Source organism: Crotalus tigris, unplaced genomic scaffold, assembly GCF_016545835.1.
Source record: "Crotalus tigris isolate CLP2741 ecotype Arizona unplaced genomic scaffold, ASM1654583v1 scf7180000018101.4720394464:4744507, whole genome shotgun sequence".
Lineage (NCBI taxonomy): Eukaryota > Metazoa > Chordata > Lepidosauria > Squamata > Viperidae > Crotalus > Crotalus tigris.
Window position 1 is genome coordinate 2,013,003 of NW_024096823.1, and position 23,247 is coordinate 2,036,249.

Consider the following 23,247-nt stretch of genomic DNA (forward strand, 5'->3'; position numbering starts at 1 on the left):
ACAAAGGAGATCATTGTTGATTTTAGAAAGAGCCAGCACAGTCATACTCCACTTTGTATCAAGGCTGTAGCTGTGGAGGTGGTCAATAGTATTAAGTTTCTAGGGGTGCAGATAACTGACAATCTAACTTGGTCTCTTCATACATTATCTTTAGTGAAGCGTGCAAACCAGCGTTTACATGTCTTGTGTCAGGTGAGAACAGCACATCTTTCTCCTTCTGTCCTGGCCACTTTTTACAGAGGCACGATTTAGAGCGGTTTAACAAACTGCATCACTGTTTGATTTGGTGGTAGCAGTGTTAGATAGAAGGTCCATACAGAGAGTGTAAGGACAGCTGTGAAGATTATAGGAAGCTCACTTTCTATTATTCAGGATACTTCTTATAAGCTCTATGTGCTTAGAGTTTGAAGTATTGTTAGAGACCCCACTCAGCCACTTCAAGGTCTGTTTCTGTTGCTCCCCTCTGGGAGGAGGTTTCAAAGTATTTATAGCAGAACTACTAAATTCTGTAACAGCTTTGTTACTTAATGCCATCCATCTTCTAAATTTCCAGCATTCTTTTTTTCCACCATGTATGCCTGCTTTTGCAACTGTCTCATTCTAGGTTGTATATGCATGCACCTGGGTTTTCCCATTGGTTTATATCTTTTACTACTCTATGTCTCTGGGTATACAGTGCAGACTATTTAATCTGGAGAGCAAAAGGTAATTGCTGTTATCCAGATGCCATATCTTATTATCATCTTTAAAAAAATCTATTTCCTTCAGCAGAAAAACATCAATTGTTAAGCTTCTGTTTAATGCTTAATGCTGGGTTAGAGGTTAAAGTGATCTCTACCATCCTTCTGCCCATTTCTCATCCAGCCCAAGGTGACTTAAAACCTTGGGATACAGGTTTTGTAACTCTTAAGAGGCTGAATTTTTTTTATTCAAAATCAAGAACCCTGAAGCTCAGAAGAGCCCCAAATGATCAGAGATTGATTTTTAATGAGGCTGATAAATAGGTTCTATCAACATCAGTACAAGGAGACGCAATGCACCCTAGGTCTGGTATCATGTTGCTTCAACGATTTGAGGTGGGCAACTGTTACTTAGGGATATATATGGTAGAAATGCTCATTCTATTATTTTAGAATTTAAAATACATTATCCATTGCTATTAGAACATTTTGTTTTTCCTAATTAAAGATGTTAATGGAGCAGCAGAAGCAAATTCTATCTTGATGATTAAAATAGAAGGTGTTATGATTAAAATGACGTTACAGTGTGAAACAGCGCCTGCTCAGATGATAATGATTAATCAGGATTGCTATTATTTTGAGGAATGTAGGAACAATTGTAAATCATGGACTGACAATGAGAATTGGATGGAAAGTAAATTATGATATGTTTCACATCAGGACTGGCAGACACGAAGGATCAGAACCACATGTTAAGTTCCAATTAAGCTAATTTATTGCTCATGCCTATGCATGAGAATCTAATTGGCTTCAGTTAGCATTAATTTGACGCTAGATAAGAGTTAATGGAATTCAAGAGAGGTTGGACTTAGATCACTTGTGAGAACGTAATGACTCCAGGCTGATTCCTCTTTTGACTCTACCCCTACTCCTTCTCTTACGAGAACTAAAACATATGGCCATTGAACTACCAACCTCTTGCCTAACTATGGAATGCAGTCTAGAACTTTCCCAACATACAGTAATTCTTCCTAACCATTCTCTCCAATTCTGCAGAGCCAAATTAATTTACTGGAAATACAGACGATATGATGCCTAGGATGCAGCTACTGCAAATTTCAGACTAACCATGACTAATACAAGCAAGAACATGTTATTGTGCTGAATCTAGGTCACTAAATGGCTTCACAACCAATGCATCCTCCAGTGTGCAGATATCTACTTGTCAGAACCTGTCCAATTGTGAATGCCTTATTACAGCCAGACCCCAAGTAAAAATATTTTTGGAGTTTTATGCAACCCTCTTGAATGATAGAAGTTTGTAATAATAATTCTTACTCCCAACATTAACATTTCCTTCCTGAGCAAGATATTTCAAATGGCCATCAATAACTGAAACAGATCAGTGTGTTCAGATGCTAACTGAAATTGGGGTTTGGTTATGTGCTAGGTGCAGGCAAATCAAATGATTCTAGACCAGGACTTCTCATATCCAGGGAATTTGTATCCCTCAAGATTGTTCTGGATTAATTACATTCAGTATGAAAAATTAGATAGTTTCTTGAGAGCATTCGATAATACTAGTCATCATTGTCATTAAGCATGTGGACAGGGATATCTTGGTTATTGCTATCCTGAATAGCATCCCACATGGATTATTATAATATGCAAGACTATTCTGAAACTTGAATCTCAACATTTGCAGGTATTGTATATAGCTAGATGGGACCATATTAAGTCAAGGTTCTGGTGTTAATTTACTGGGCTATTCTGACTCTGGCTAAGGCAACTTCCTATGTAGCATTTTTGTTGTTATACACTTATTTTGTATGACTAATTTTAATCATCACTGCTGATTTTATTTTGTATGACTATTATGTTCTTCATACAGCTGTGAATGTGTTCTTCGTACCCTGGTATCTTTAGGGATTAAGGATAGTTTAGGAAAAAAAATAATGTATTAACAATGATATTTTGCATATTTTCCTGTAGTTATGATGAAACAAAAACTGGAGTAATTTTTGGAAAGAAAGCTATCTGGTATGATATAGTTGGGACAAAATACAAATAGAGTAACACAGAAACCATAAATGCATATAATATGGCAGTTTGAAATTTAACCAGCGTTAAGAGATTAGAATAGTTAACCACAAATACTGAAATAAACATACATATACATTAAGTAATAGGAGTGTTTTAAAAAGTATTGATTTATTTTGATTAATTGATTGATTGGTTGGTTGGTTGGTTGGTTGGTTGATTATGTGCCATCAGTCATATTCAACTTCTACAACCACATAGATTGTCTTCATGACAATTTATCCCTAACCTGTTCTTTCAAGTCTCATTGCCACTCTAACTGAATCCATCCACCTTGTTGCTGATCACATCTTCTTTGTGACTCAAGTGAGAACTCTGGGTTTTTTTGTTTAATGATCCATTGTTTTGTTTTCTTGGCAGTCTACAATACACCCAAGAGTCTTCTCAGAGAGAGAGAGGGTGAGAGAGAGGGGGGATAGATAATACAGATAGAGAGATAGACATAGAGATGATTAAGATATAGAGAGAAAGAGATAGAGATTAAAGATAGAGATGATAGAGATAGAAATGAGATAGATAGATAGATAGATAGATAGATAGATAGATAGATAGATAGATAGATAGATAATGATAGATATAGAGATGATTAAAATAGAGATAAACACAGAGAGAGATTAGATTGAGATAGAGGGGAGAGAGAGAGAGAGAGAGAGAGAGATGCAACTTATAACCCATGATGCTCAAGGTAAACAACACATGCCAACCATGAAAAACTACATCAGCAGTAGAACTGTCTAACTATCTGGCCTAAAACTTGAAAAGCTAACAGAGTCAGCTAGAATATTATTCCTGATGGTCACCCCTTCTCAGCAAGTTTCTGTTACTGTGGACAATCTTAATAAAAGTAGTTTTAGATTTCCTATTGACTTGATTTCTTGATCTACTCTATGTAGTGGGGCTAACTTCAGTCTTGCAAGTCTGATTATTCTATATTTCTTCCTCTTAATTATAGTTTAATGAATTAGGAAGATATCTGTCTCTTCCAAATATTATCTGTCTATTGTGGTTTTACCCCTTGTCATCCTGGTAACAGAGTTGCATATCGATAAAAGAGAATATTGTAGCTCAGGGTTGAAATGTGGGGTCCTTGACGCTCTCTGAGCTTGGTTGTTTTTACCCAAACTAGGCAACATCATCAGTGTTAGCCACCGAAGTAATCACTGAGTTGCATATTTCCACAAGATCATCTTCCTTACTCTCTACAAATAGCAACTGACACCCTATTCCACCCCTATCTTAGGCTCACACCTGATGCCAAAGTTGAAACCCAGGTAGGCAGACCTGTGAGAGGAAAATCCCTCCCCCCCTTGGCCCATCCAGGTCTCAGGTATACACACCTCAGTCTGCTGCTCCTTCCACAATCAAATTATGGGTGAGGAGAGTCTTATTGCATGAAAAGCAATATTGAGACAGGTGTTGCACCCCCAAGACCTCCCTAAATCTGATTTAACCCATTCCAGGAACCAGCTCTGTGTATTAACCTTAAAAGAAGACATAAACAAATGTTTTGGAGGGCTACACTTGTTGAATCCCTCAGTCTTAACAACAGTAAGGGCACCACAGTGACTTTATGTCTGATATTTCAAACACCAGTGCTGGAATATGCCATTTTACAGGTATCCAAATCAGAGGAAATTCTTTACTATAAAGTTAGCAGAACCTAGCAGGAGTGCCAGATGAATCATTCTCATTACATGAACGCTCCCATAGAAATCAATGAACTTATATGATAGGATAATGCTTTGAAGAGAATAAATGTGAGTGTATTTATATGGTTTTTGTTTATGCACTAGTTCTCTAAGAAATATCTTCAAAGGCTTTGCATCTGCCTCATTTAGCACGTTCTCTCAGGAGGAATGATCTCATAGGTAAAGCTGATTTCATCCGATTGTTAAATACTGTTATGTATAGGGAAGCACGTCCTTCTCTTCTCTGTCTGTAATAAGGAGGCTTTCTAGAGATTGCCATTTCAGGCACAAGTGATGCAGCTTTGTTTTTGTTTTCTTGATTAAAATAAGAAAACTGTCACTGAGAGAGAGTCGTGAGGTGGATGGTTGGAAAAAAGCTGTCAAATGTGGGATCCTCAGCAATCCCTGCCTCTATCTTGGATTGTCTGTTGTCTCAAGCAGAAGCAGAAGGTAAATGCTGAAATGCAACCTGAGCTAATGCAATGCAATCCATTCAGTCTGTACTTATGCTGTTGCGCTTCATGTCGCACCCAGAGAAAGGATAGCGTTAAAAGGGGAGGGGGAAGGTTGTACATTGTACAAAGAAAAGCCACCGTCCTGTTGTTGTTGTTTTTTAACAGCAGTTGCACACCTGTCATGCTCCACACACGTTTCGGGGGAAAAAACCATTTCAAAGTACTCCACATATTATCTGCATTTTAGAATTGCAGAAACAATTGTGTATTTCAGATGGACAGGAAAACTGTGACAGAACTATATGATTTCCTATTATAAGTGGCTTTGTTCTGCCTGCATCTTTTTCTTTTTTCTTTTTAAGCAAGTTTCCACCCTCTTCAGCTAGTGCCATATCATAATTGCTATAACGGAAGAGGGCATCAGTTCAACATCTGCTATATTACAATAGACATACTTGGGAGATGCTACACAGTGAGTCTTGATCACAATACAGTCCGAGAACAGTAACAGCAATCTGTTGGTCTCCATGTATCTTGAGTTTATACTTCTAACAATCCCGGAGCATTAACCAGCATTGTCTATCATGCCACTATTCTGAAACAGTCAAAGAAAAATGTTCTTTTTCCTCTTTTAACCAAAGAAATATGAGCTGCTTTAAAAAGCAGGCAGGTAGAGCTAAAAACCTTTGTGAAGTAATGTACAGAATAGTATTACTTTGGATTACGTGAAGATCTTGTGCAATCTGTGAACTGCACTTTAGAAATTTACCATCAGATCAGAATTTCTATTTTTTAAGCAATAACATATAACTAGAAATATAAGGGGAAACACGCTTATAAATTTAGTTCAAAATGTCATTTAGATAGTTTTGTGTAGAATGTCTCTTTTTAATACAGCTTAATGTGGAATAACACTATGAACCAATAGATTGATCTTTTTATCACTAATATTTCTCACAGGAAGAATTTCCAGTGAAGAGATTTAATTTTATCAGTATTCATATGCATTTAGTGAAAATAGTAAACCTCATTCAGACAGTAAAGGATCTTAAACAATTTTAAATAGAATGTTGACAAATATTTTGGTAGTAATTACAAGGTGTATCAAAGAAGTGCAACAGCATTGTTATCATTATTAACCATTTAATTTTAAATCTATCCAAAATTGAGCCTTGTACTTGATGGCAATTTTCTGTTTCTCCATTTCCCAGTGAAAGTTTGTTGTATTTCCTAAATCTATAATGGTACTTCTACTGACATTTATATTAATCAAGGTTAGGTGAGGAATCATTGGGTTGATACGGGCGTAAAATGTACGAAGATTTTCCAGAATCCTTTACAAATGGGATGGAAAGCATTTGAGAATAAAAAATATTTTTGTGTGACATAGACAGCTAGATTTGTTTGATCACGCGGAGCTGCTAAATATCTAGGTCTAGCATCTTCTCCTCTTTATTAGCTACTCAGAGAAAAATTTAAAACAGTATCTTTTTGAATAAGAACAGCTGTGCCTATTGAATTGGTCTGCTGTGGACTAGAGAGATTTTCGGGTTTTTTTTGAGAATTTATCAAAATGTTGCCTTATCAAAAGAAGGATGTTTTTAAAAAAACATAAAAATACCTAAAGTAGGGGGTATTTTCTTCTTATATTTCTCAGATTGTAACATGGTTGTTTTTTCAATGATGCCAGCCAGGTCTTTTATGTTGGGAAAGAAAGTGGTATGATATATAGATACGAGAGCCAGAGATTGGACAAAGTCACAAAGCCATGAGGTAGTAAGATGATCTTATTCAACTTCAGGACTTAAACCATCCTGTTAATATTTTATTCATCTTTTCATTTAAGAAGCCAAGGCTGTTAGGATAGCAATGACTTCCTCAAACTTACTGACAATTTTGATTTTACATTTATATTTTCTGAAGCCTTTGGATTCCAATGATCTCTACTGATAGGTTATTTTTTTAAAGCTGGCAACTGAGGAGAGCTGCAGAGAGCTGTATGGTATCCCAAATCTCTCAGGAAATGATGGTGATTAAATACAATTGTTTTTTTTCCTCTTCCTAATATTCTTGTATAGTCTACATTACCCACATACAGGGCTGTAGTGGAAGATAAATTGTCTTGCTATGCTCTATTATTCTGGGAAATGGTAAGAATAATAAGCTCAGACATTGATGAACTCTGGGAAAAATATGAATAATACATTATTGCTCGCTGGAAATCAACAGTACAATCATGGGATGATATTAGAGACATACAACTTGAGGGAGCTGAATACTTTCCTTGTGCTGTAAGACACTGGCAAAATAAAGAGCTTTTCATCAGTGGCTGAGTCATGTTTTAAATGGTGAAAGTAATATTCCTTCCATATTTCATTTGTTTTGATTTGAGAATTGGAATTGGAACAAGTATACCTGGAACATACCACTGAAAATACCAAGTTCAGACAATCATGTGTCAGCTTAATAAGCCAAAGCATAATTACACCTTTTGCTTATCTGTACAGCTTCTTTGCTTGCAGGAGTTGCAATTATGTCAGAAAATCTTTAATTGGCCGTAATTTCTCTCTTTTTTTTCTCAGTGGGGAAACTCCATGCCTGCTTTGAAATAAGCTAGGATAGTTTAGTATGGGTTTCTAATTGGATTAATGTCAGGGCTTGTTCAAAAACAAAAGAACATAATTTCTCTGTTTTTGATGAACTGGGAAACTGTAGATAATTAAGAACTATCCTGGTTTAATGGCATTTGCATAACAGATAAATATTGCATTTATAAACCAATGATTAATTCATATCAACTTTAATAAATCAAGAAAAAATGACTGTCATGGAGCACTCATAAATTTACATTGCATATTTTTTATGGCCAATTGTGCAGCTGTGAAGAAAGAACACTGTTTTAAGAAAGGCCTACAGAGATAAGTATTCCCTTATTGATCTATGACATCACCTAGATTAACTTCACTGTATGGCCTAATTCCCCAGAGATCTATCATGAACGATATATTCTTTCTGAACTATGCTGAGGATGAAAAAAACATGTTCGATAGACAAACAGAGCACCAAAATAATATTTTAATAACAAAAAAAGATATTGAATTTAAAATAAAAGAATTACTTGCCAGGTCAAATCAAGGGTGCAACTAATCTAGCATTCTATATCCAGTTGAGGCCAAATTCCAATGGAAGCGTAATGTAATATCTCAGCAGCCATCGGAAATCAGCTTACACTAATCATAACACATATTCTCAATCTTCTATGGCTAATCTTATGAAACAAATATTAGACCCTTGATAGGAACAGCAGATTCTTAAAAGCTGTTTCATTTCCCTAAACAACTAGCCATGCTGAGTTTGGGCTATATATCTTCATTAGCGCATTCAGCCGGTTCTCTTTTTTTGGTCCAATAAAAGCTGAAAATTGACAGTGCAGTAAATGGTCATTTTTAGATGGGAAATATTATACATGAAAACTATAATGTATGACCTATATTGCCTTATCACTATTAAAGGGTAGATACACTCCACTACAGGTCGACTTACAACAGTTTGTCTAGTGACCGCCTGAAATTACAACATCACTGAAAAAGTGATGACCATTTTTCACAGTTACAATCATTACAGCATTCCCATGGTCATGTGATCAATATTCAGATGCTTGACAACTGACTCATATTTATAACGGTTGCAGTGTCCTGGGGTCATGTGATCACCTTTTGCCATCTTTCGACAAGTAAAGTCAATGGAGAAGCCAGATTCATTTAACAACCATGTTATTAATTTAACAAGTGCAGTGATTCACTTAACAACTGTGGCAAGAAAAGTTGCAGAATGGGGTAAAACTCACTTAACAATTTTGGGCTCAATTGTGGTCAAGGACTACCTATACTTCCATCCCAATAAATAGTATGGCTTTACTTACTTTGTAGGCCTCAGCTCCCCAGTATGAAATGCAACTCCTGGACACCTTAAGTTGCCCAAATCTGCTGACATAGATATATTCACAATCCAAAAATTTTCATAGAACTCAACAGTGAATGTGCTAATAAAATTCCAATGAGACAAAATTATCCAATATGTCAAGATATCAAAATCAATCAGAAAGCACATGGATAATACTTAATCTAAGTGCAATGCTATACTTTCTATACCAGTGATGGCGAACCTTTTAGAGACCGAGTGCCCAAACTGTAACCCAAAACCCACTTATGCATCGTTGGGTGCTGGGTGGGTGTGGCCCATTGGCCGGGCATGGCCCATTGGCTGGGCATGGCTGCAGTGGTAATGGCAGACTAGGTGGGACTAAAAAGTTCAATCAATCAATTCCAACTTTGCAAGATTTTTTTTCCCGCGAGAAGTTAATGACTGATTGATTGAACCTTTTTTTTTTTTTGCACATGGCGGCGGAGGCCTAAAGAGAAAAGGTTTTATAAAACCCAGCTGAAGGCCTAGGACTGAGGTGACAGTGTGCGTGCCCATAGAGAGGGCTCTGAGTGCCGCCTCTGGCACCCGTGCCATAGGTTTGCCACCACTGTTCTATACTATTCCTGAGTTACTGACTTGGGAGGGGTAGCTATGATTCCTACAGAATATTTTTAGGACCTAAAAATATTAATCGAGGAGAGGCATATAAAAACTCAAGACAAAGTTGACCCAATTCAATATTCATTAGAAAGGTAAGATAGAATTTTTCAGTTAAAAGCAACAAATTGAAAATAAAAACAGACAAGACCTTCTTCTCTTGCTTGAGAAAGTTCAGGAAAAATTGTGATACTTACTTGGAAGGAATTCCTGTTGAAATCAATAAGAAGTACTTTGAGAAAGCATAATTAGGTCAGCAATTTAATCTATGAAGATGGTAGAAACAAAGATGGTTTGCAAAGATGGAAAAGTCTAGGGAGGTATAGTTAATAGGATTGGTGCAAACTAGTTGGGTATGCTTTTTCTTTTCTTTTCTTTTCTTCCTGAACAAAAGAGGAAAATGTGTGTAAATGTAAGAAGTCAGAAGTAAATAAATAGACTGTCATCAGCCACCACATGCTGAGGGAAAGGTGTAGAATGGACTGATTAAATAAATATATGCTAAAACATCATCTATATTTTATACCAATCAAACCTTTATCTAGAACTGTGAGCACCTGTGGATTTTATTCAAATGTATGAAGAGTGGGGGAAAGATAATATAGAAAAGTTGGATGAAAGTGGATTTATTGACTTTAGACATATTGATAGATATGTGAAGATTGTTTTTTAACATACCTGAATGTTAAATAACATCTACTAGATATAACCCAATGACAATATTCATAATTACAACATTTTTTTAACAACATTGTTTGGACCAGCAGCATTTTCAGATTCTGAGATACTAGAATAACTTGCTAAGTCATTTAAAATTTTTTAAAAAAACTACTATTAGTTTCTATACATATTTGTTATCTATTAATCAGTATGATATGGAGATGTTAATAAACGAACGGAATAAAGAATTAAAGGTTCCTATGTTACCTAGACAATGGGAGAGTGTTTTAACTTCTGTAGCAAGAGTGTCAATGAACCTCAAATTACAACTGATACAAAAAAGATATTTGGACTTTGTTTGGACTTTGTTACAGTTATATAGAAAAAGACTGCAAAAAGCATTTTGTTGGAGATGTGATAGGGATAATGCTTCCTTAAAACACATGTTTTTACAATGTCTAACACTTATCAAATTTGGGGAGAAAGTATTGGATTATATAAATATAATTGTACAACAAAAGCTAACATTTTCAGATGATAATACAGTACTCTTTTGAACTGCCGGTACATACCTAGTACTTAGAAATTGACAATGAGACAACATAAATGGATTCTCTGTGGCTTTATCATAGCCAAAAGATTGGCATTACAGTATTGGAAAGATAAATGTATGGCCCCTTTTACCAGTGGATGGAAGATTGTTTGCACTTGCCATCTATGAGTGGATTACATATAGACATAGACTTTCTATGGACAAATACAATGAAATAGGGGAGTCATTTAAACAAAATACAGTAGTTTAAAAATATGATATAAATGTATAAATGTATTCATGTACTTGAATAATATTTATATTAAACTATGTGAAGAGTTTTAACTATTTACAGCTAAAATGATTTGTTTTCTTTTGTATTTTTTTTTAAACACTGCTTTTTTTCTTCTTTTTTTGACAATGCATGTATTTTTATCTTTGGCGTTCCCATTTTTTTCTCATTATTTTAAAAGCAATAAGAGAATAAATTAAAAAAAATAAATTAAGCTTAAGGTATGAGTTTTAAATGCTGATGTATCAGAGGAAGGACTATCAATCAAGCATCATCATTCTTTCAAATATCTAGTTAGTCTTCATTTAACAACCTAGTTGGGACCAGAATCTCTGTTGTTGATAAGCAAGACACCCACATGACTACTTCACGCAACAGCCATAATCCCAGCATTCCCAATTATTAAGTGATTTTGGGGGTTGTTAAGCAGACTGAATCCCTAATAAGGTGCCTTGGGTTTTGCAAGGGGGAGCTGAAAAATCCTTCCTGCTGAAATCCAAGCAGTATTTTCACCCTCTAAACAAAGAGATACTTGCATGAGGCTTATGCCAAGCCTACTAGGGCCTCCCCTCCCTGTCTGAGACATCCTGCACTCTATATTGTCTCTGCAATCTCTGCTTGGATTTTGGCTCCATCTCATCTCTGAGGTCTGGCTGAAAGATCTGCATACTGAAGAAGTTCAGCTCCCTTCCCTACCCATGTTTTCCCAAAAATAAGACCCGATTTTATATGGTTTTCTTTCCTCCAAAAGAGGCATTAGGTCTTATTTTCTGGGGATGTCTTATTTTTCCACTATCTCATCTCACCACGGCAGCATCAACAACCCCATCCAAACAGGAGCCTGTATGGCTGCTGCTGGCCCACTTCTTCCTAAAAGCATCTGCTGGTGAAACGAAGGCCGGGGAGCAATGCACGGGTCAACCCAGGGCTCCGTTCTCAGCTGCAGAGGCTTTTCCTGAAGGCCTCTGCCAGTGAAATGGAGGCCAGGGGTGACATGAGTGAGCAGCAAGCAGCCACAGAAGAAGTGGACCGGAGGCGGCCACGTGGGCTCCTGCTGGAGGGGCTGTTAGTGCCACCACTGCAAGGCAAGGCAGGTGTCGAGGCGTAGGAGGCCTGGATGCAGAGGCCCTGACATAAGCGGGTGCAGGGCATGTGTTGCAGTCCACCCTCTCCCCCACCTGCCTCAACTCACCTCGTGGTGGCAGCACTGTGAACAACCAGATGGAACGGGCGGGTGGCCAGATGTACATGCTCTTAACTAGGGCTTATATTAGGCGCACGTGTAAAAATCAAATGGGTTTATTTTGGGGATAGGTCTTATTTTTGGAGAAACATGATACAAAAAAGAGAGCTCTGGCAGGATGCAGGAAAGCATCTTTTCGGCACCCCACCAAAAAAATTCAATTCCCCTCATCAAGTAGCTCTTTCAGCCAAGGAGACCTCTCAGCAGATGACATCACTTTCCTGCCAGCTTCCCCATTGATCTTCTGGGGAAGCCTCTGGCAGAGAAAGTTGCAGATGGTAATCACATGATCGCAGGGTGCTTGGCAACCATCATAACAGGTTGCCAAGCACCCAGATTGAGATCATGTGACTGCAGGAGTATTGGTGCCACTTTCAGCAATGGCCAGTAAAGCACCTTTTCCAATGCCATCAAAATTCCGGACCATCATTAAATGAACGATTATAAGTGAAGGACTATTTATAGAAGTACTCTGGGGATTTTTTCCCTTGTGCTTTTGATATTTTCTGTCCCCCAACAAATAATGCATCCTTGGTGATGAAATGACTGCAACATTTCCAGGAAACACAACTTCCCCTCTAGAAATTCTTTCTGGAATTCTGAGTCATCACAAATGCTCAGGCAGATTACATCATGCTCCCATGGTGTCTGTAGGAATGATACAGTCCCAATGTAGTGGAATATTTCTCCAGAGCTTTTAAGGAATCTCTCTGATAAACATTGATGTTGATTGACAAGTATGGCTATAACAGCAAAGAGGGATTAAAAAATACCACACATAGAAGAACATCTACTTGTTCTGTCCTCTTAAGGCTAATTAGAAAAGGAATTCCCATTCAGAACTAAAAACTGTTTATTTTGCATGGCAAATTCATTGTTTTACCTGAGCACTAATTGCACCTTATGGAGCTATTACTTCATAAGAAAAGACCTCCAGTGATTAATTAAACAGATGAGGTAATGTCCAAAATCTGATCATCAGGGCGATACATAGACTCTTATTTTAAATAAAAGCAGCCTCCCAAGGGCATGTGGTTGGGATCAAGATACCAACTGGAATTGCACAATTTAAGCTCTGCTCTGGAGTAGAGTTTTCACTGTGCAGTCTTGCCACCATTTTGACCTTCTTGGTACGATCTTCCAAAAAGAGAAGCAATTACCTATTCAGTAACCTTCTCAGATACATTTTATTTCTAGGCCTAAAAACCAGCAGAGGTCCACATTTGTTTCCTTCTTTGTTTTCTGTAATAGGCCTTATGAGATCTGAAATGTCTTTTGTTTCTCATTCCTATCCACTGTTTACATGTATCAAGACTTTTCGTTCATCTCTAACACTTTATTGATATGGCACTCATTTCTGCAGCAGCTCACCATTTAGCAAATTTGCAAGATGACCTTCTCATATATATGAGCTGTTGCTTTTATTGGATTATGATAGGTATATTTTTTAAAAAAAAAATCTCATTTATGTCATATTTGCATTATCCTTTGATTTTTCTGAGAATTTTTGCTGATTGCCAAATAATTTCATTTCCCTATCTTTATTTCACTATTTCTTTTTGCATTTGTTTTGTTTTTCGGGTGTTGGTTTAAGGACGCTGTATTTTTTTTTCCTGTTAAAATGTCTCTGTTTTTTTTTTAGTTTCAAGTTTTTTATTAATTTTACAATATTACATTTACATATTTGAAAAGTAGCGTGGCGGCTGAGCACAGTAATTCCGTTACATTTGAATATCATCAGTACAAATCTCAAATTATTACAACAAACTAATTCCCTCTCTTTCCCCCATGATATCTACTGTCATGTTCAAACCAATACAGTTCTTATTCTATTAATCAAACAAAAAATACCTTTCTAATATTCATCAATAATCTTCAGTCTATACATATCTTAATTAATTTGACATTCCACCTTTTAGACAATAACCTAGTAAGTTTTTCTTAACTTTAATTTGCCATTGATGTTTAAGTTTAACGTTTAATCTTTATCATTTCCAGGTTTTAAATGATCCCAATTTCTAAGTCTCCTATCTCACATTTGGAGCTAATTTTTTTTTTCTTTTCTTCCTTTCGCTTCCTTCCTTTCTTCCTTTCCAGAAAGAGAAAAAAAATTAAAAATAAACCACCATTTATAACACAAACCCATATACAAATTTAATTATTAGTACTTATACTTTTAAGTTTTACTTAACCTTTGTCTCAACTCATAACAATATCTTAAATTCAAATCTTAATTATTTGTAGTCATTCAAATTACATTTAATATTTAATTTTTCCAAAATTTTAATTAAACACAATTCCTTTATCTCAATTGCTCATACATTCTAATATTTAAAATACACACCTTATATATAACTTTTACCATCTATCTTACCCATCTAATGACAATATAATATTCTTATTTCAACATATTTCTAGATTTTATATGACCAAAATTTTCCTTATCTCAAATCATTACAATGTCTTGTGTACAGAATACATATTCTATCTATTTGGATATATTCTATTTTAGATCTCATATATAGATCAGAACCCCAATCTTTTTCAATCTTATTCTAGCTTTTTTCCTCTACCAGGTCATTTTTTGTATTTTTGCCTTTAAATCATCAAAAAAATCTCCTTGTATTGTTGTGGATATTGTTTGATGTTGATAAGAACGTCCAGTTGATGTTTTCTTAAGAGGACTAGTTGATTTAGCCGGTAGTCTCTTTATTTTTCCAGTTCAATGCAGTTGTCCCGAAGTATTTATCTTCTCTTTCATCTGTTTTTCTTGTTTATCTTCACATTCCTTCTGGTTTATAAGAAATGCCCTTTCCTTGTTCTCTATTATCAATTTCTTTTTTGTGTTTTCTATTGTCTGTATTTGTTGAATATCTAAGTCTTCTGTCATAACGTTTGGTTGTTTCACTTTCTCTATAGAATTCTGTATAGATAATTCTTTGATTGAAGTCATAGTTTGAGTTTGTATATCCAGAGCTTGCATACGTAGAGTCTGGATCATCGCTTTTAACATACAAAGAATTTGTTCCTGTACTTCCTCTGCAGAAGAAATCCTTTCCTGTTCTCCTTCCATTGTAATATATTAAACTCAAGAGAAAAAAACTGACAGTCAGAAAGTCCACCAAATAGGGAGCTGAGCTGAATTTTGCAGATGGTGTTTCAAGGTTATTTTTTTATCTTGTCTATTTTCAAAGCTGTCAACAAGTCTTTTAGAGAATAGCAGGTTACGTCTTAGAGTTAGTTGGATCTTTTTAGGGTTTTTTCCTGCTCTATTTTAAGGGGGGGGGAAAACCCCAAATCTTCAATAGTAATTAGAATAAAAATCAAGGAAGAAATATATATAGAGAGAGCAGAAAGTTGCAAATCTTATAATCCACCAATTTTAGGAAATAGGATTCCAATTAAGATCTCAGTATTTTTCCAATGTATTAAACTCCCAAGTAGTTGATAGCTGCTGTTTCTGGAGGGAGGGCTAGAATCTCCCTTCCCTCACCACAGGGGGGAAAGTACTTTAACAGCTTATGCAGGTAATTAAGTAGTTAGGATGTAAGAGAGGCAAACCTCACCCAGTCCTGTCCACACTGCTTTGAAGTTGCCAGATGGTAGTGTGAATTCGGCTGTTTGCAGCCTAGGGACGAGCCATATTTCTATGGCCAGTCCTTTCGTTCGCCGGTTTGGAGGAATCGCCTGGTCTGACGGAAGAGTTGCTGCTCTCCCGGGATTCAGTGAAAGCCCCTCCTTGCTGGTTGCCTCTTTGGGGTGACTTTCGGCCCTTTACAGGGCCCCCCAGCAATGCGAAACTGAACGGGGGAGAGAGAGCAAGTCTCCCAACCGTCCATGTCGGCTGTGTGACGAACCAGAAGTCAAAAATGTCTCCGTTATGTTGCATCTTTCCTAGGTGCCTGAAATTCTTGGTCTGAAAAACTCCCATGGAAAATGTGACTTCATAATCTTTTCTCCTGGGGTTTAGGTGTAGTCTAAAATGGTGGGGAGGATTACAGATTTTAAGAGAGATGACTGATTAAATCTAATTTTTGGATTTACAGCAAAACAATTGTAAGATGTTTACAAGGTTTTATTGAGAAAGCAGCTATATCGATGCATTGCACCTGGGCTGTTCAGGATAAATATAAAACAAATATAAACCTATTAATAGATATTCAGGAGAGGGGAAAAAACCTACAGCCATTATAACATAAGCTCCATCAGCATTTTTTTTAATCTGTTAATAATAGATCTCTTTACAGCATGCCATATGGAAACAGACAGGGAATCTCTCAGGAGATTCTTGCAGCTTTTATCAGAAAGCCTGTACAAATTCATGGTTTAAATGTCTTTCACCTAACAATTACTGGGACATCATCTGCTCTAATAAGCAAAAACCAGGCAAGACCAACTCAGCATGAAAAATGTAATCAGGATTATGCAGTTCTGGAGATCTGTACTGTAATATAGATCGTGGAATACAGACCCACTTTCTAATCTTCCCCATGGAAATAAGTTAAGATATAGAAATGTTTAATTACAAATGGACCATTTTTCTAACCCTCCCTCACTTTCCCACCCTTTTGTACTTCCTACTGTAGAAGCTATGACTAATCTTCTAGGTCAATTCAGTTGCAGTGGTCAGGAATATTTTAATCCATAGCTCAATATTTTTAGAAATGCTATTTCCAACTTAATACCCCAATCTCAAATTTTTGTGTCGTGTCTATGTATATTACTGTAGAAGTTCATCTCTGCTGCAGTTTTCCCCAAGCAGGTGCTCTCCAGCAGTTGGGAGGACTGCAACTGCCAGCAGTTTCAGGCTGGAAAAATCGCCTATCCCATAAATGACAAATTCAACAATGGAGCTCAGTTCCTTTGGTTTTTTTTTTTTAATCATTCCAGCAAAGATTTACAGTCCCTTCAGAAATCAGGAAACAGCTTTCAAACAAAAACATTAATTTAGGGCAGGGGTCTTCAAACTTGGCCCTTTTATGACTTGTGGACTTCAACTCCCAGAATTCCTCAGCCAGCGTGCCTGGCTGAGGAATTTTCTGGGAGTTGAAGTCCACAAGTCATAAAAGGGCCAAGTTTGAAGACCCCTGATCTAGAGCGAGGAAAACTGAAGCATTTCAGATGTTAATAAACTACAAAGTTTAGCATCCACTATCTCCTCAGAATGTCTGTTAATGGAGACTATGAGGGACTCAGATTCCCCATTCTAAGTTAAATACTTCCTCCCACAATAATTATAAATTTGAACATGTAGACAAAGACAAAACACAAGCCCATGACTATAAATCAGGAGTGGAGGTAGCATCTTTTCCAACTAACAAATTTTATTATGAAGCATAACTTTATGCCTTTTAATAAAACTTGCTGGTCAGAAAAGGTGCTATCACATTCCTGATTTTTTTTGACCTCCTGAAGTGTCACAGCTTTCCTCCTATAATGTCTCTCCTATGGCAATGTTTTTATTTAAAAAACAGAATATCATTTCATTTAGCACAGAAAAAAGCAAAACCCAGGCAAAAAAAACAAAAAACTTTGCAGTGTAAATTGCTTCTCTTTAATTAATTTAATTAATTAAATTAATTTAATTCTCTTTAGATGATAAAAGTCTTCCCAAATCTGATTGAAAATATATCTTTCTTTAAAAAAAATAAACACTAGTAACCCTGCAAGATTTAAGGGACATCTATTGGGAACTTTTCTTAATTAAAATATATATTTCCCAAAGGGAGGTGCTATGATTTTGGGATTTTGCTTTACTCAGATCAAAATTAAAATCAAATGTTAGTTCATCTCTCCAGGAAAAGCCATGCTCCTTTTTATAAAGGATGTGTAAAAGATACACATAGTAACTTTAAGGTTTGGGGTAAATTCATTTGTACAAAGCAGCATAACCTCTCAAAGGAACAAACAAGAAAATTACAGTAGATTAAAGCTGACAAGAAAAATAGAGCTCAGAGAAGGAATGTCCTTGATTTTATCTTGAAGAAGTAAACTATTCCTTGTGCACTACATTTTTCTTTTGTACTTTTCGTACTTAAGACCTAAGAGATTACATGTCAGATTCTTCAATTAGCCTACATATTAGAGCTCAGAGTTACTGCATATAACGATTGTGCTGCTCTGCTCTTAAAGGGAACATAATCTGACTTACCTCTCATGTACGGACTGCAAGGTATCAGAGTGATAAATACGGCGGGAAATGAACAGCAATAAATGTGGTTTTCAAAAGTCACTTTGGCATTGTGGTTAAGCATCAGGCTAAAAAAAACAGGAGATTATGAGTTCTAGTCTTGCCTTAGGTGTGAAAACCAGCTGGGTGACCTTGGCCAATCATTCTTTGTCACCATTAGGGGGAAAAAAGGCAAAGACAAATCACTTCCAAAACATTGCCAATCAAACTACATAACTTGTCCTTTGTAATCACCAGACTGGCTGTTCTGGGGCTAATTGCCAAGCCTGTCTTTATGACAATAAGTTTAAACAGGTGTTTCCAAACAAGCCAAGGAGAAATTGGGTAAAAGAATATAAGAAGACCTCATTGGCCACCCTCAGCATGATGTCACCAAAATTGAATAAGGAAGGTGCCACATGTCAGTGGAACTCATATTTTTTTCTCCAAAATTAAATACTTAACCACTACAAAATACGATATTGCTGCTCTGAGGTCCTAATCTTAGACTGTTTCAAATTGTGGGGAGGCTTAAAGTTGGGAAATGAGGACATCAGGAAGCTGAGTTGCAGCTCTCTCCAACCTTCAAGGGTTACACACGTGATTTTTAAGAGAATACTATATCAATGCAAAGTATATTCCTACAAGGCAGCAGTGATAGGGATCAGTTAACCTTTGGATTGCTCTTTGCTTTAATTTAATTATTTTTTTTCCTCCCATCCCCACAGTAATGCATGAAACAGGACAAACTCATAAAAAAACTTACAATAATGTCACTGAAGCCATCATATTGCAGCAAGTGCACACGACATGAATGAATTCTCCAAGAGACTCATATTGAAAACTTGATTTCTTTGAAACTTTGTACTGTGGGTCCAAATCTTTACCTTAGGCTAGCAGAATTATCTGTAGCCTAGCATTTTGCTCATCTAATACAGCAGCTCCCAACCTTTTCTATACCCCACACCCCAAGAATGCTTCTGATACATTCTTGCACAAAAGTTCAACGTAATGGCAACAAATTATGCATATACACTATAATTTTGAAACCCAGGTTTTTGCACCCCCTGGAATATTTTCTCACACCCCCAGGATGTGCAAGCACCCCCGGTTGGGAACTCCTGATCTAATACAACTGGACACCATTTACTACCAACATTAAAAATACACATTATGCACTGTTCCAGCATCACACTTCAAATGTTGCTTACACTCTGTGTCCAAATTTCCATATTCTTTCAAGTTATATCAAATTATATCTAGGAATACAGATAGTCCTCGACTTACAACTGCAATGGAGCCTAGAATTTCTGTTGCTAAGCAAGACATTTGTTAACTGAGTTTTGCCCTATTTGATGACCTTTCTTGCCACAGTTGTTAAGTGAATCACTGCAGCAATAGAGTTGTTAAGTGAATCTGGCTTCCCCGTTGACTTTGCTTGTCAGAAAGTCGCAAAAGCTGATCACATGACCACAGGACAATGCAACCGTCATAAATATGAACCAGTTGCGAAGCATCCGAATTTTGATCACATGACCATGGGGGAATGATGCAACAGTCATAAGTGTGAAAATGGTCATAAGTCATTTTTTTCAGTGCCATTGTAACTTTGAACAATCACCAAACCAATGGTTGTATGTCGAGAACTACTTGTACACAGACCTTGAAGATAAAATGGACAACCCAATATCTGGATGTTTACAAATGGGTAGCCTGATGAAATCCCAGTGATTTTGTTGGTTTGCTAAGAGAGTTTCTGTAGGACAGGGCTTTTCAACAGTGGTACGGGTACCACCTGTGTACATTGGCACCTGGCAGGTGGTACACGACCATCCTAGAAAAGTGGTAGTGGGGGAGGGGAATGAGCTGAATCAGTGGCAGCACGGCACAAGTCTGAGCGAGAGATGGCTGGAGCTGTCAGGGCTCAGCGGAAGCGCCAGGATCAGCACCAGGCTCCAGCTGGAAAGCAGCACTAATCCTGGTGCTTCTGCTGAGCCCTGAAGAACCACCAGTCAGCTGGAATGTTGCAGCATCTCCAGGGTCTTGTGATTTACATTCAGATGCTTGGCAACTGATTCATATTTATGACAGTCAATGTCCCAGGGTCATGTGAAGTGACCAAAACCTGTTGCAACCACTCAGCATATAGGGGGAATAAAAACCAAACACCCTCCCACACCACCCCTGCTGCCAATCCTCAACAGAAGTGCTCACAACAATGAAAACCTCGGACAGGAGGAAGAGTGCGACCGGGCGGGTAGGTAGGTGTCTTGCTCAGCTGTGGCTTGGGGGGCAGCTTTTCCAGTGCCACTGTAACTTCAAACAGTCACTAAGCGAACTGTTGTAAGTCAAGGACTATCTATACTTTATCACTTTTTTCCTTTTTTTTTGTCATCAGGTTTTTGACACCTTGCTAGGCAACTGGTGCTACTCGGATGTTGCCATATCCTAAAAGTGGTACAATGGATGAAAAGATTGAAAAGCCCTGCTCTAGGATAGCCTTCTTGCAATTTTTGCCTCTCAAAATATAAGGGATGTGATTCTCAATATATAGTATCTAGTTTAATAATTAAGCCAATTATTGCTTCTATAAATAGACACCTCAAATGCATAACAATGTGAAATCACATGCCAGTTTGATATTAAAAGTACAGTGTCAGCTGAGTGTTATCATGGTTGGTCACACCGTCAGCTCAATGTTTAGAATGGATTTGGCATTTTTATCCACATATCATATTCTTCCCAAGGACTGGGATAGGCTGATGTTTTTTGTTTGATGGTATCATTGTGAGATGTAATCTGATCCAAGTAAAGTTGCCTTTTGCAATTGACTGGTGGTGATTTTGTCCAGTGGTATTGAAGTAGTGCTCCAGATGTTTTGGGATTGCACACAAGGCACCTATTACTATTGTCACTAGCTTTACTTTCTTTTGCAATGGTTGTAGAATTTTGTATTTTGTGATTTTCTCCAGGTCTTTCTCTTTTATTCTGCTGTCTCCAGGTATTGTAACATCCACTATCCACTTCTTTGTCTTTATTATTACTGTAAATGCCGGCGTACAAGGCGACCCGGCGTATAAGACGACCCCCGTCTTTATAACCGGGCCGCATTCTTAGAACGTTGTCTTATACGCTGGAAACTACCAGTATTTCCGGCGTATAAGACGACTCGACGTATAAGACGACCCCCGTCTTTGGCACCGATTTCAGCGCTCGCGGAAGTCGCCTTATACGCCGGCATTTACGGTATTGATAATTTCTACCTATGGGATGTTATGTGACAGGTGCCTCTATATTTCAATTTTAAAGACTCAGAACACTTTAGCTTCTTCACTTTCTATTACTTTATTTATTTTATGGTCCCACTACTTCTTGCTTGCAAGCAAATGTTATTTCTTGCAGATCTTCCAATGCACCCTTTTTGCTTCTTTGTCATGCCATTGTTTGACTACAGTCTAGGCCAGGGGTAGGCAAAGGTTGCCTACCTCTGGTCTAGGCGATCTTCTTGCAGAAGCTAACCCGGTGGTCCACTGTTTCTTCAGCTTCTTTGCTGAGGTGGCACTTGTTGTCTGTTGCTGTCTTCTCCATTCTTCATGTATTTGTTCTTAAGGTTTGGTCTTAGCCAGCCAGAATTAGCCCTACTGACTTCTTTCTTCAAACTTACTGTTCTTAGTCATTGCCAGATCATGTTGTCTGCTAGCCATGTATTGGCCATGTAATATTTTGCCTTGCCATGTCTTTTTTCTATTCTTCATTTAGTCCTTTTTGTTGACCAGTTTGCTATTATCAGTACCCAATAAGTCTTCATAGCGTACTAGCTTCAGTGCATTTTCTTCACTGTCCTTCAGATATTTTTCCAAAGCCCACTCTTTTTTCTTCAGCTGTCTGGTGGACTTCCAACATTCCATGCCTACCTCTTTTCCTTGGTAAGTAGAGACTGTCGACACACTGCATAAATGATGGACATAATTGATTCTCATTATTTTTTTCTGGTCTTCACAGGCAAAGCTCTTAGTTCTGTTTAAGTTCAGTCCACTACTCCAGCTGTGTATCTAATGTCTGCAATTGTCCAGGTGTTGTCTTGATGGTATTTCCTCCACTGACTTTGAACTTTAAGATCTTCTTAACTCTCTTGATGTATTCACTTCTAATCTTTTTCTTGACTTCAGTGTGCCTGATCTTGTCAGCTTGAAGGATATCCAGTTATTTTTAATGGTCGCCTTCATCCAGACTCTTGTATATTATTTCCATAGGGTATCTTGATTCCTTAAATTTTCATTGTTTTTCCCCATTAAGAGTGCGTCACAAATTGTCCAGTTCAAACTCCATTGCAATTTCTTGGTTGCAATGACAGACATTTTGAGCAGCAATTCTATTTCATATGGAACTTCTAATCATCTCTGAAAAGGAAGTGGGATAGCCTAGCAGATAATTTTGATGTTTAATAGCTATGGCTTGTCTTATTCAGTATTGTTGACGGGGAATCCGTGCAATGACGAAGAATAATGGTGAAACTAATTGCTTACCTGTTGCAGATATACGAAGACTAGAAACAAAGAAATAATATTTTTGTCATGTTACAAAAATCAAATCCAACAAGAAGAGAATATCTGAAAATAATTCTCTGGAAAGAACAACATGTAGAATCAGAAATAATATAACACAGGCTAGTGGATCAATTTATAGTATAAAATAAAATATTCTCAAATATTATTATCATTTATTTGTTTGATATTTAATTTCTTTGGTATTCATTATTAGTATTATTATTACTAGATTTTTATCTGCCACTTTTTAAAAATGCCAGCAAACAGACCTAATACTCTTTCCACCTCTGTCTTCCCCAC

At 37.1% G+C, this 23,247-nt stretch overlaps 1 protein-coding gene across 7 annotated transcripts in view; it reads left to right on the forward strand.

The window, feature by feature from the left end:
* Positions 1 to 23,247, forward strand: part of LINGO2 (leucine rich repeat and Ig domain containing 2) — a 684,882-nt gene that overhangs the window by 608,955 nt on the left and 52,680 nt on the right. The window contains exon 1 of one of the 7 annotated variants that reach the window (XM_039347802.1): positions 4,421 to 4,918. The exons of the other annotated variants lie outside the window; for them this stretch is intronic. Coding sequence (XP_039203736.1) covers positions 4,853 to 4,918 — 66 coding nt within the window. The 5' untranslated portion in view covers positions 4,421 to 4,852. Of the gene's footprint in view, positions 1 to 4,420; positions 4,919 to 23,247 lie in introns of those variants that run through there. 7 annotated transcript variants of the gene reach the window in all.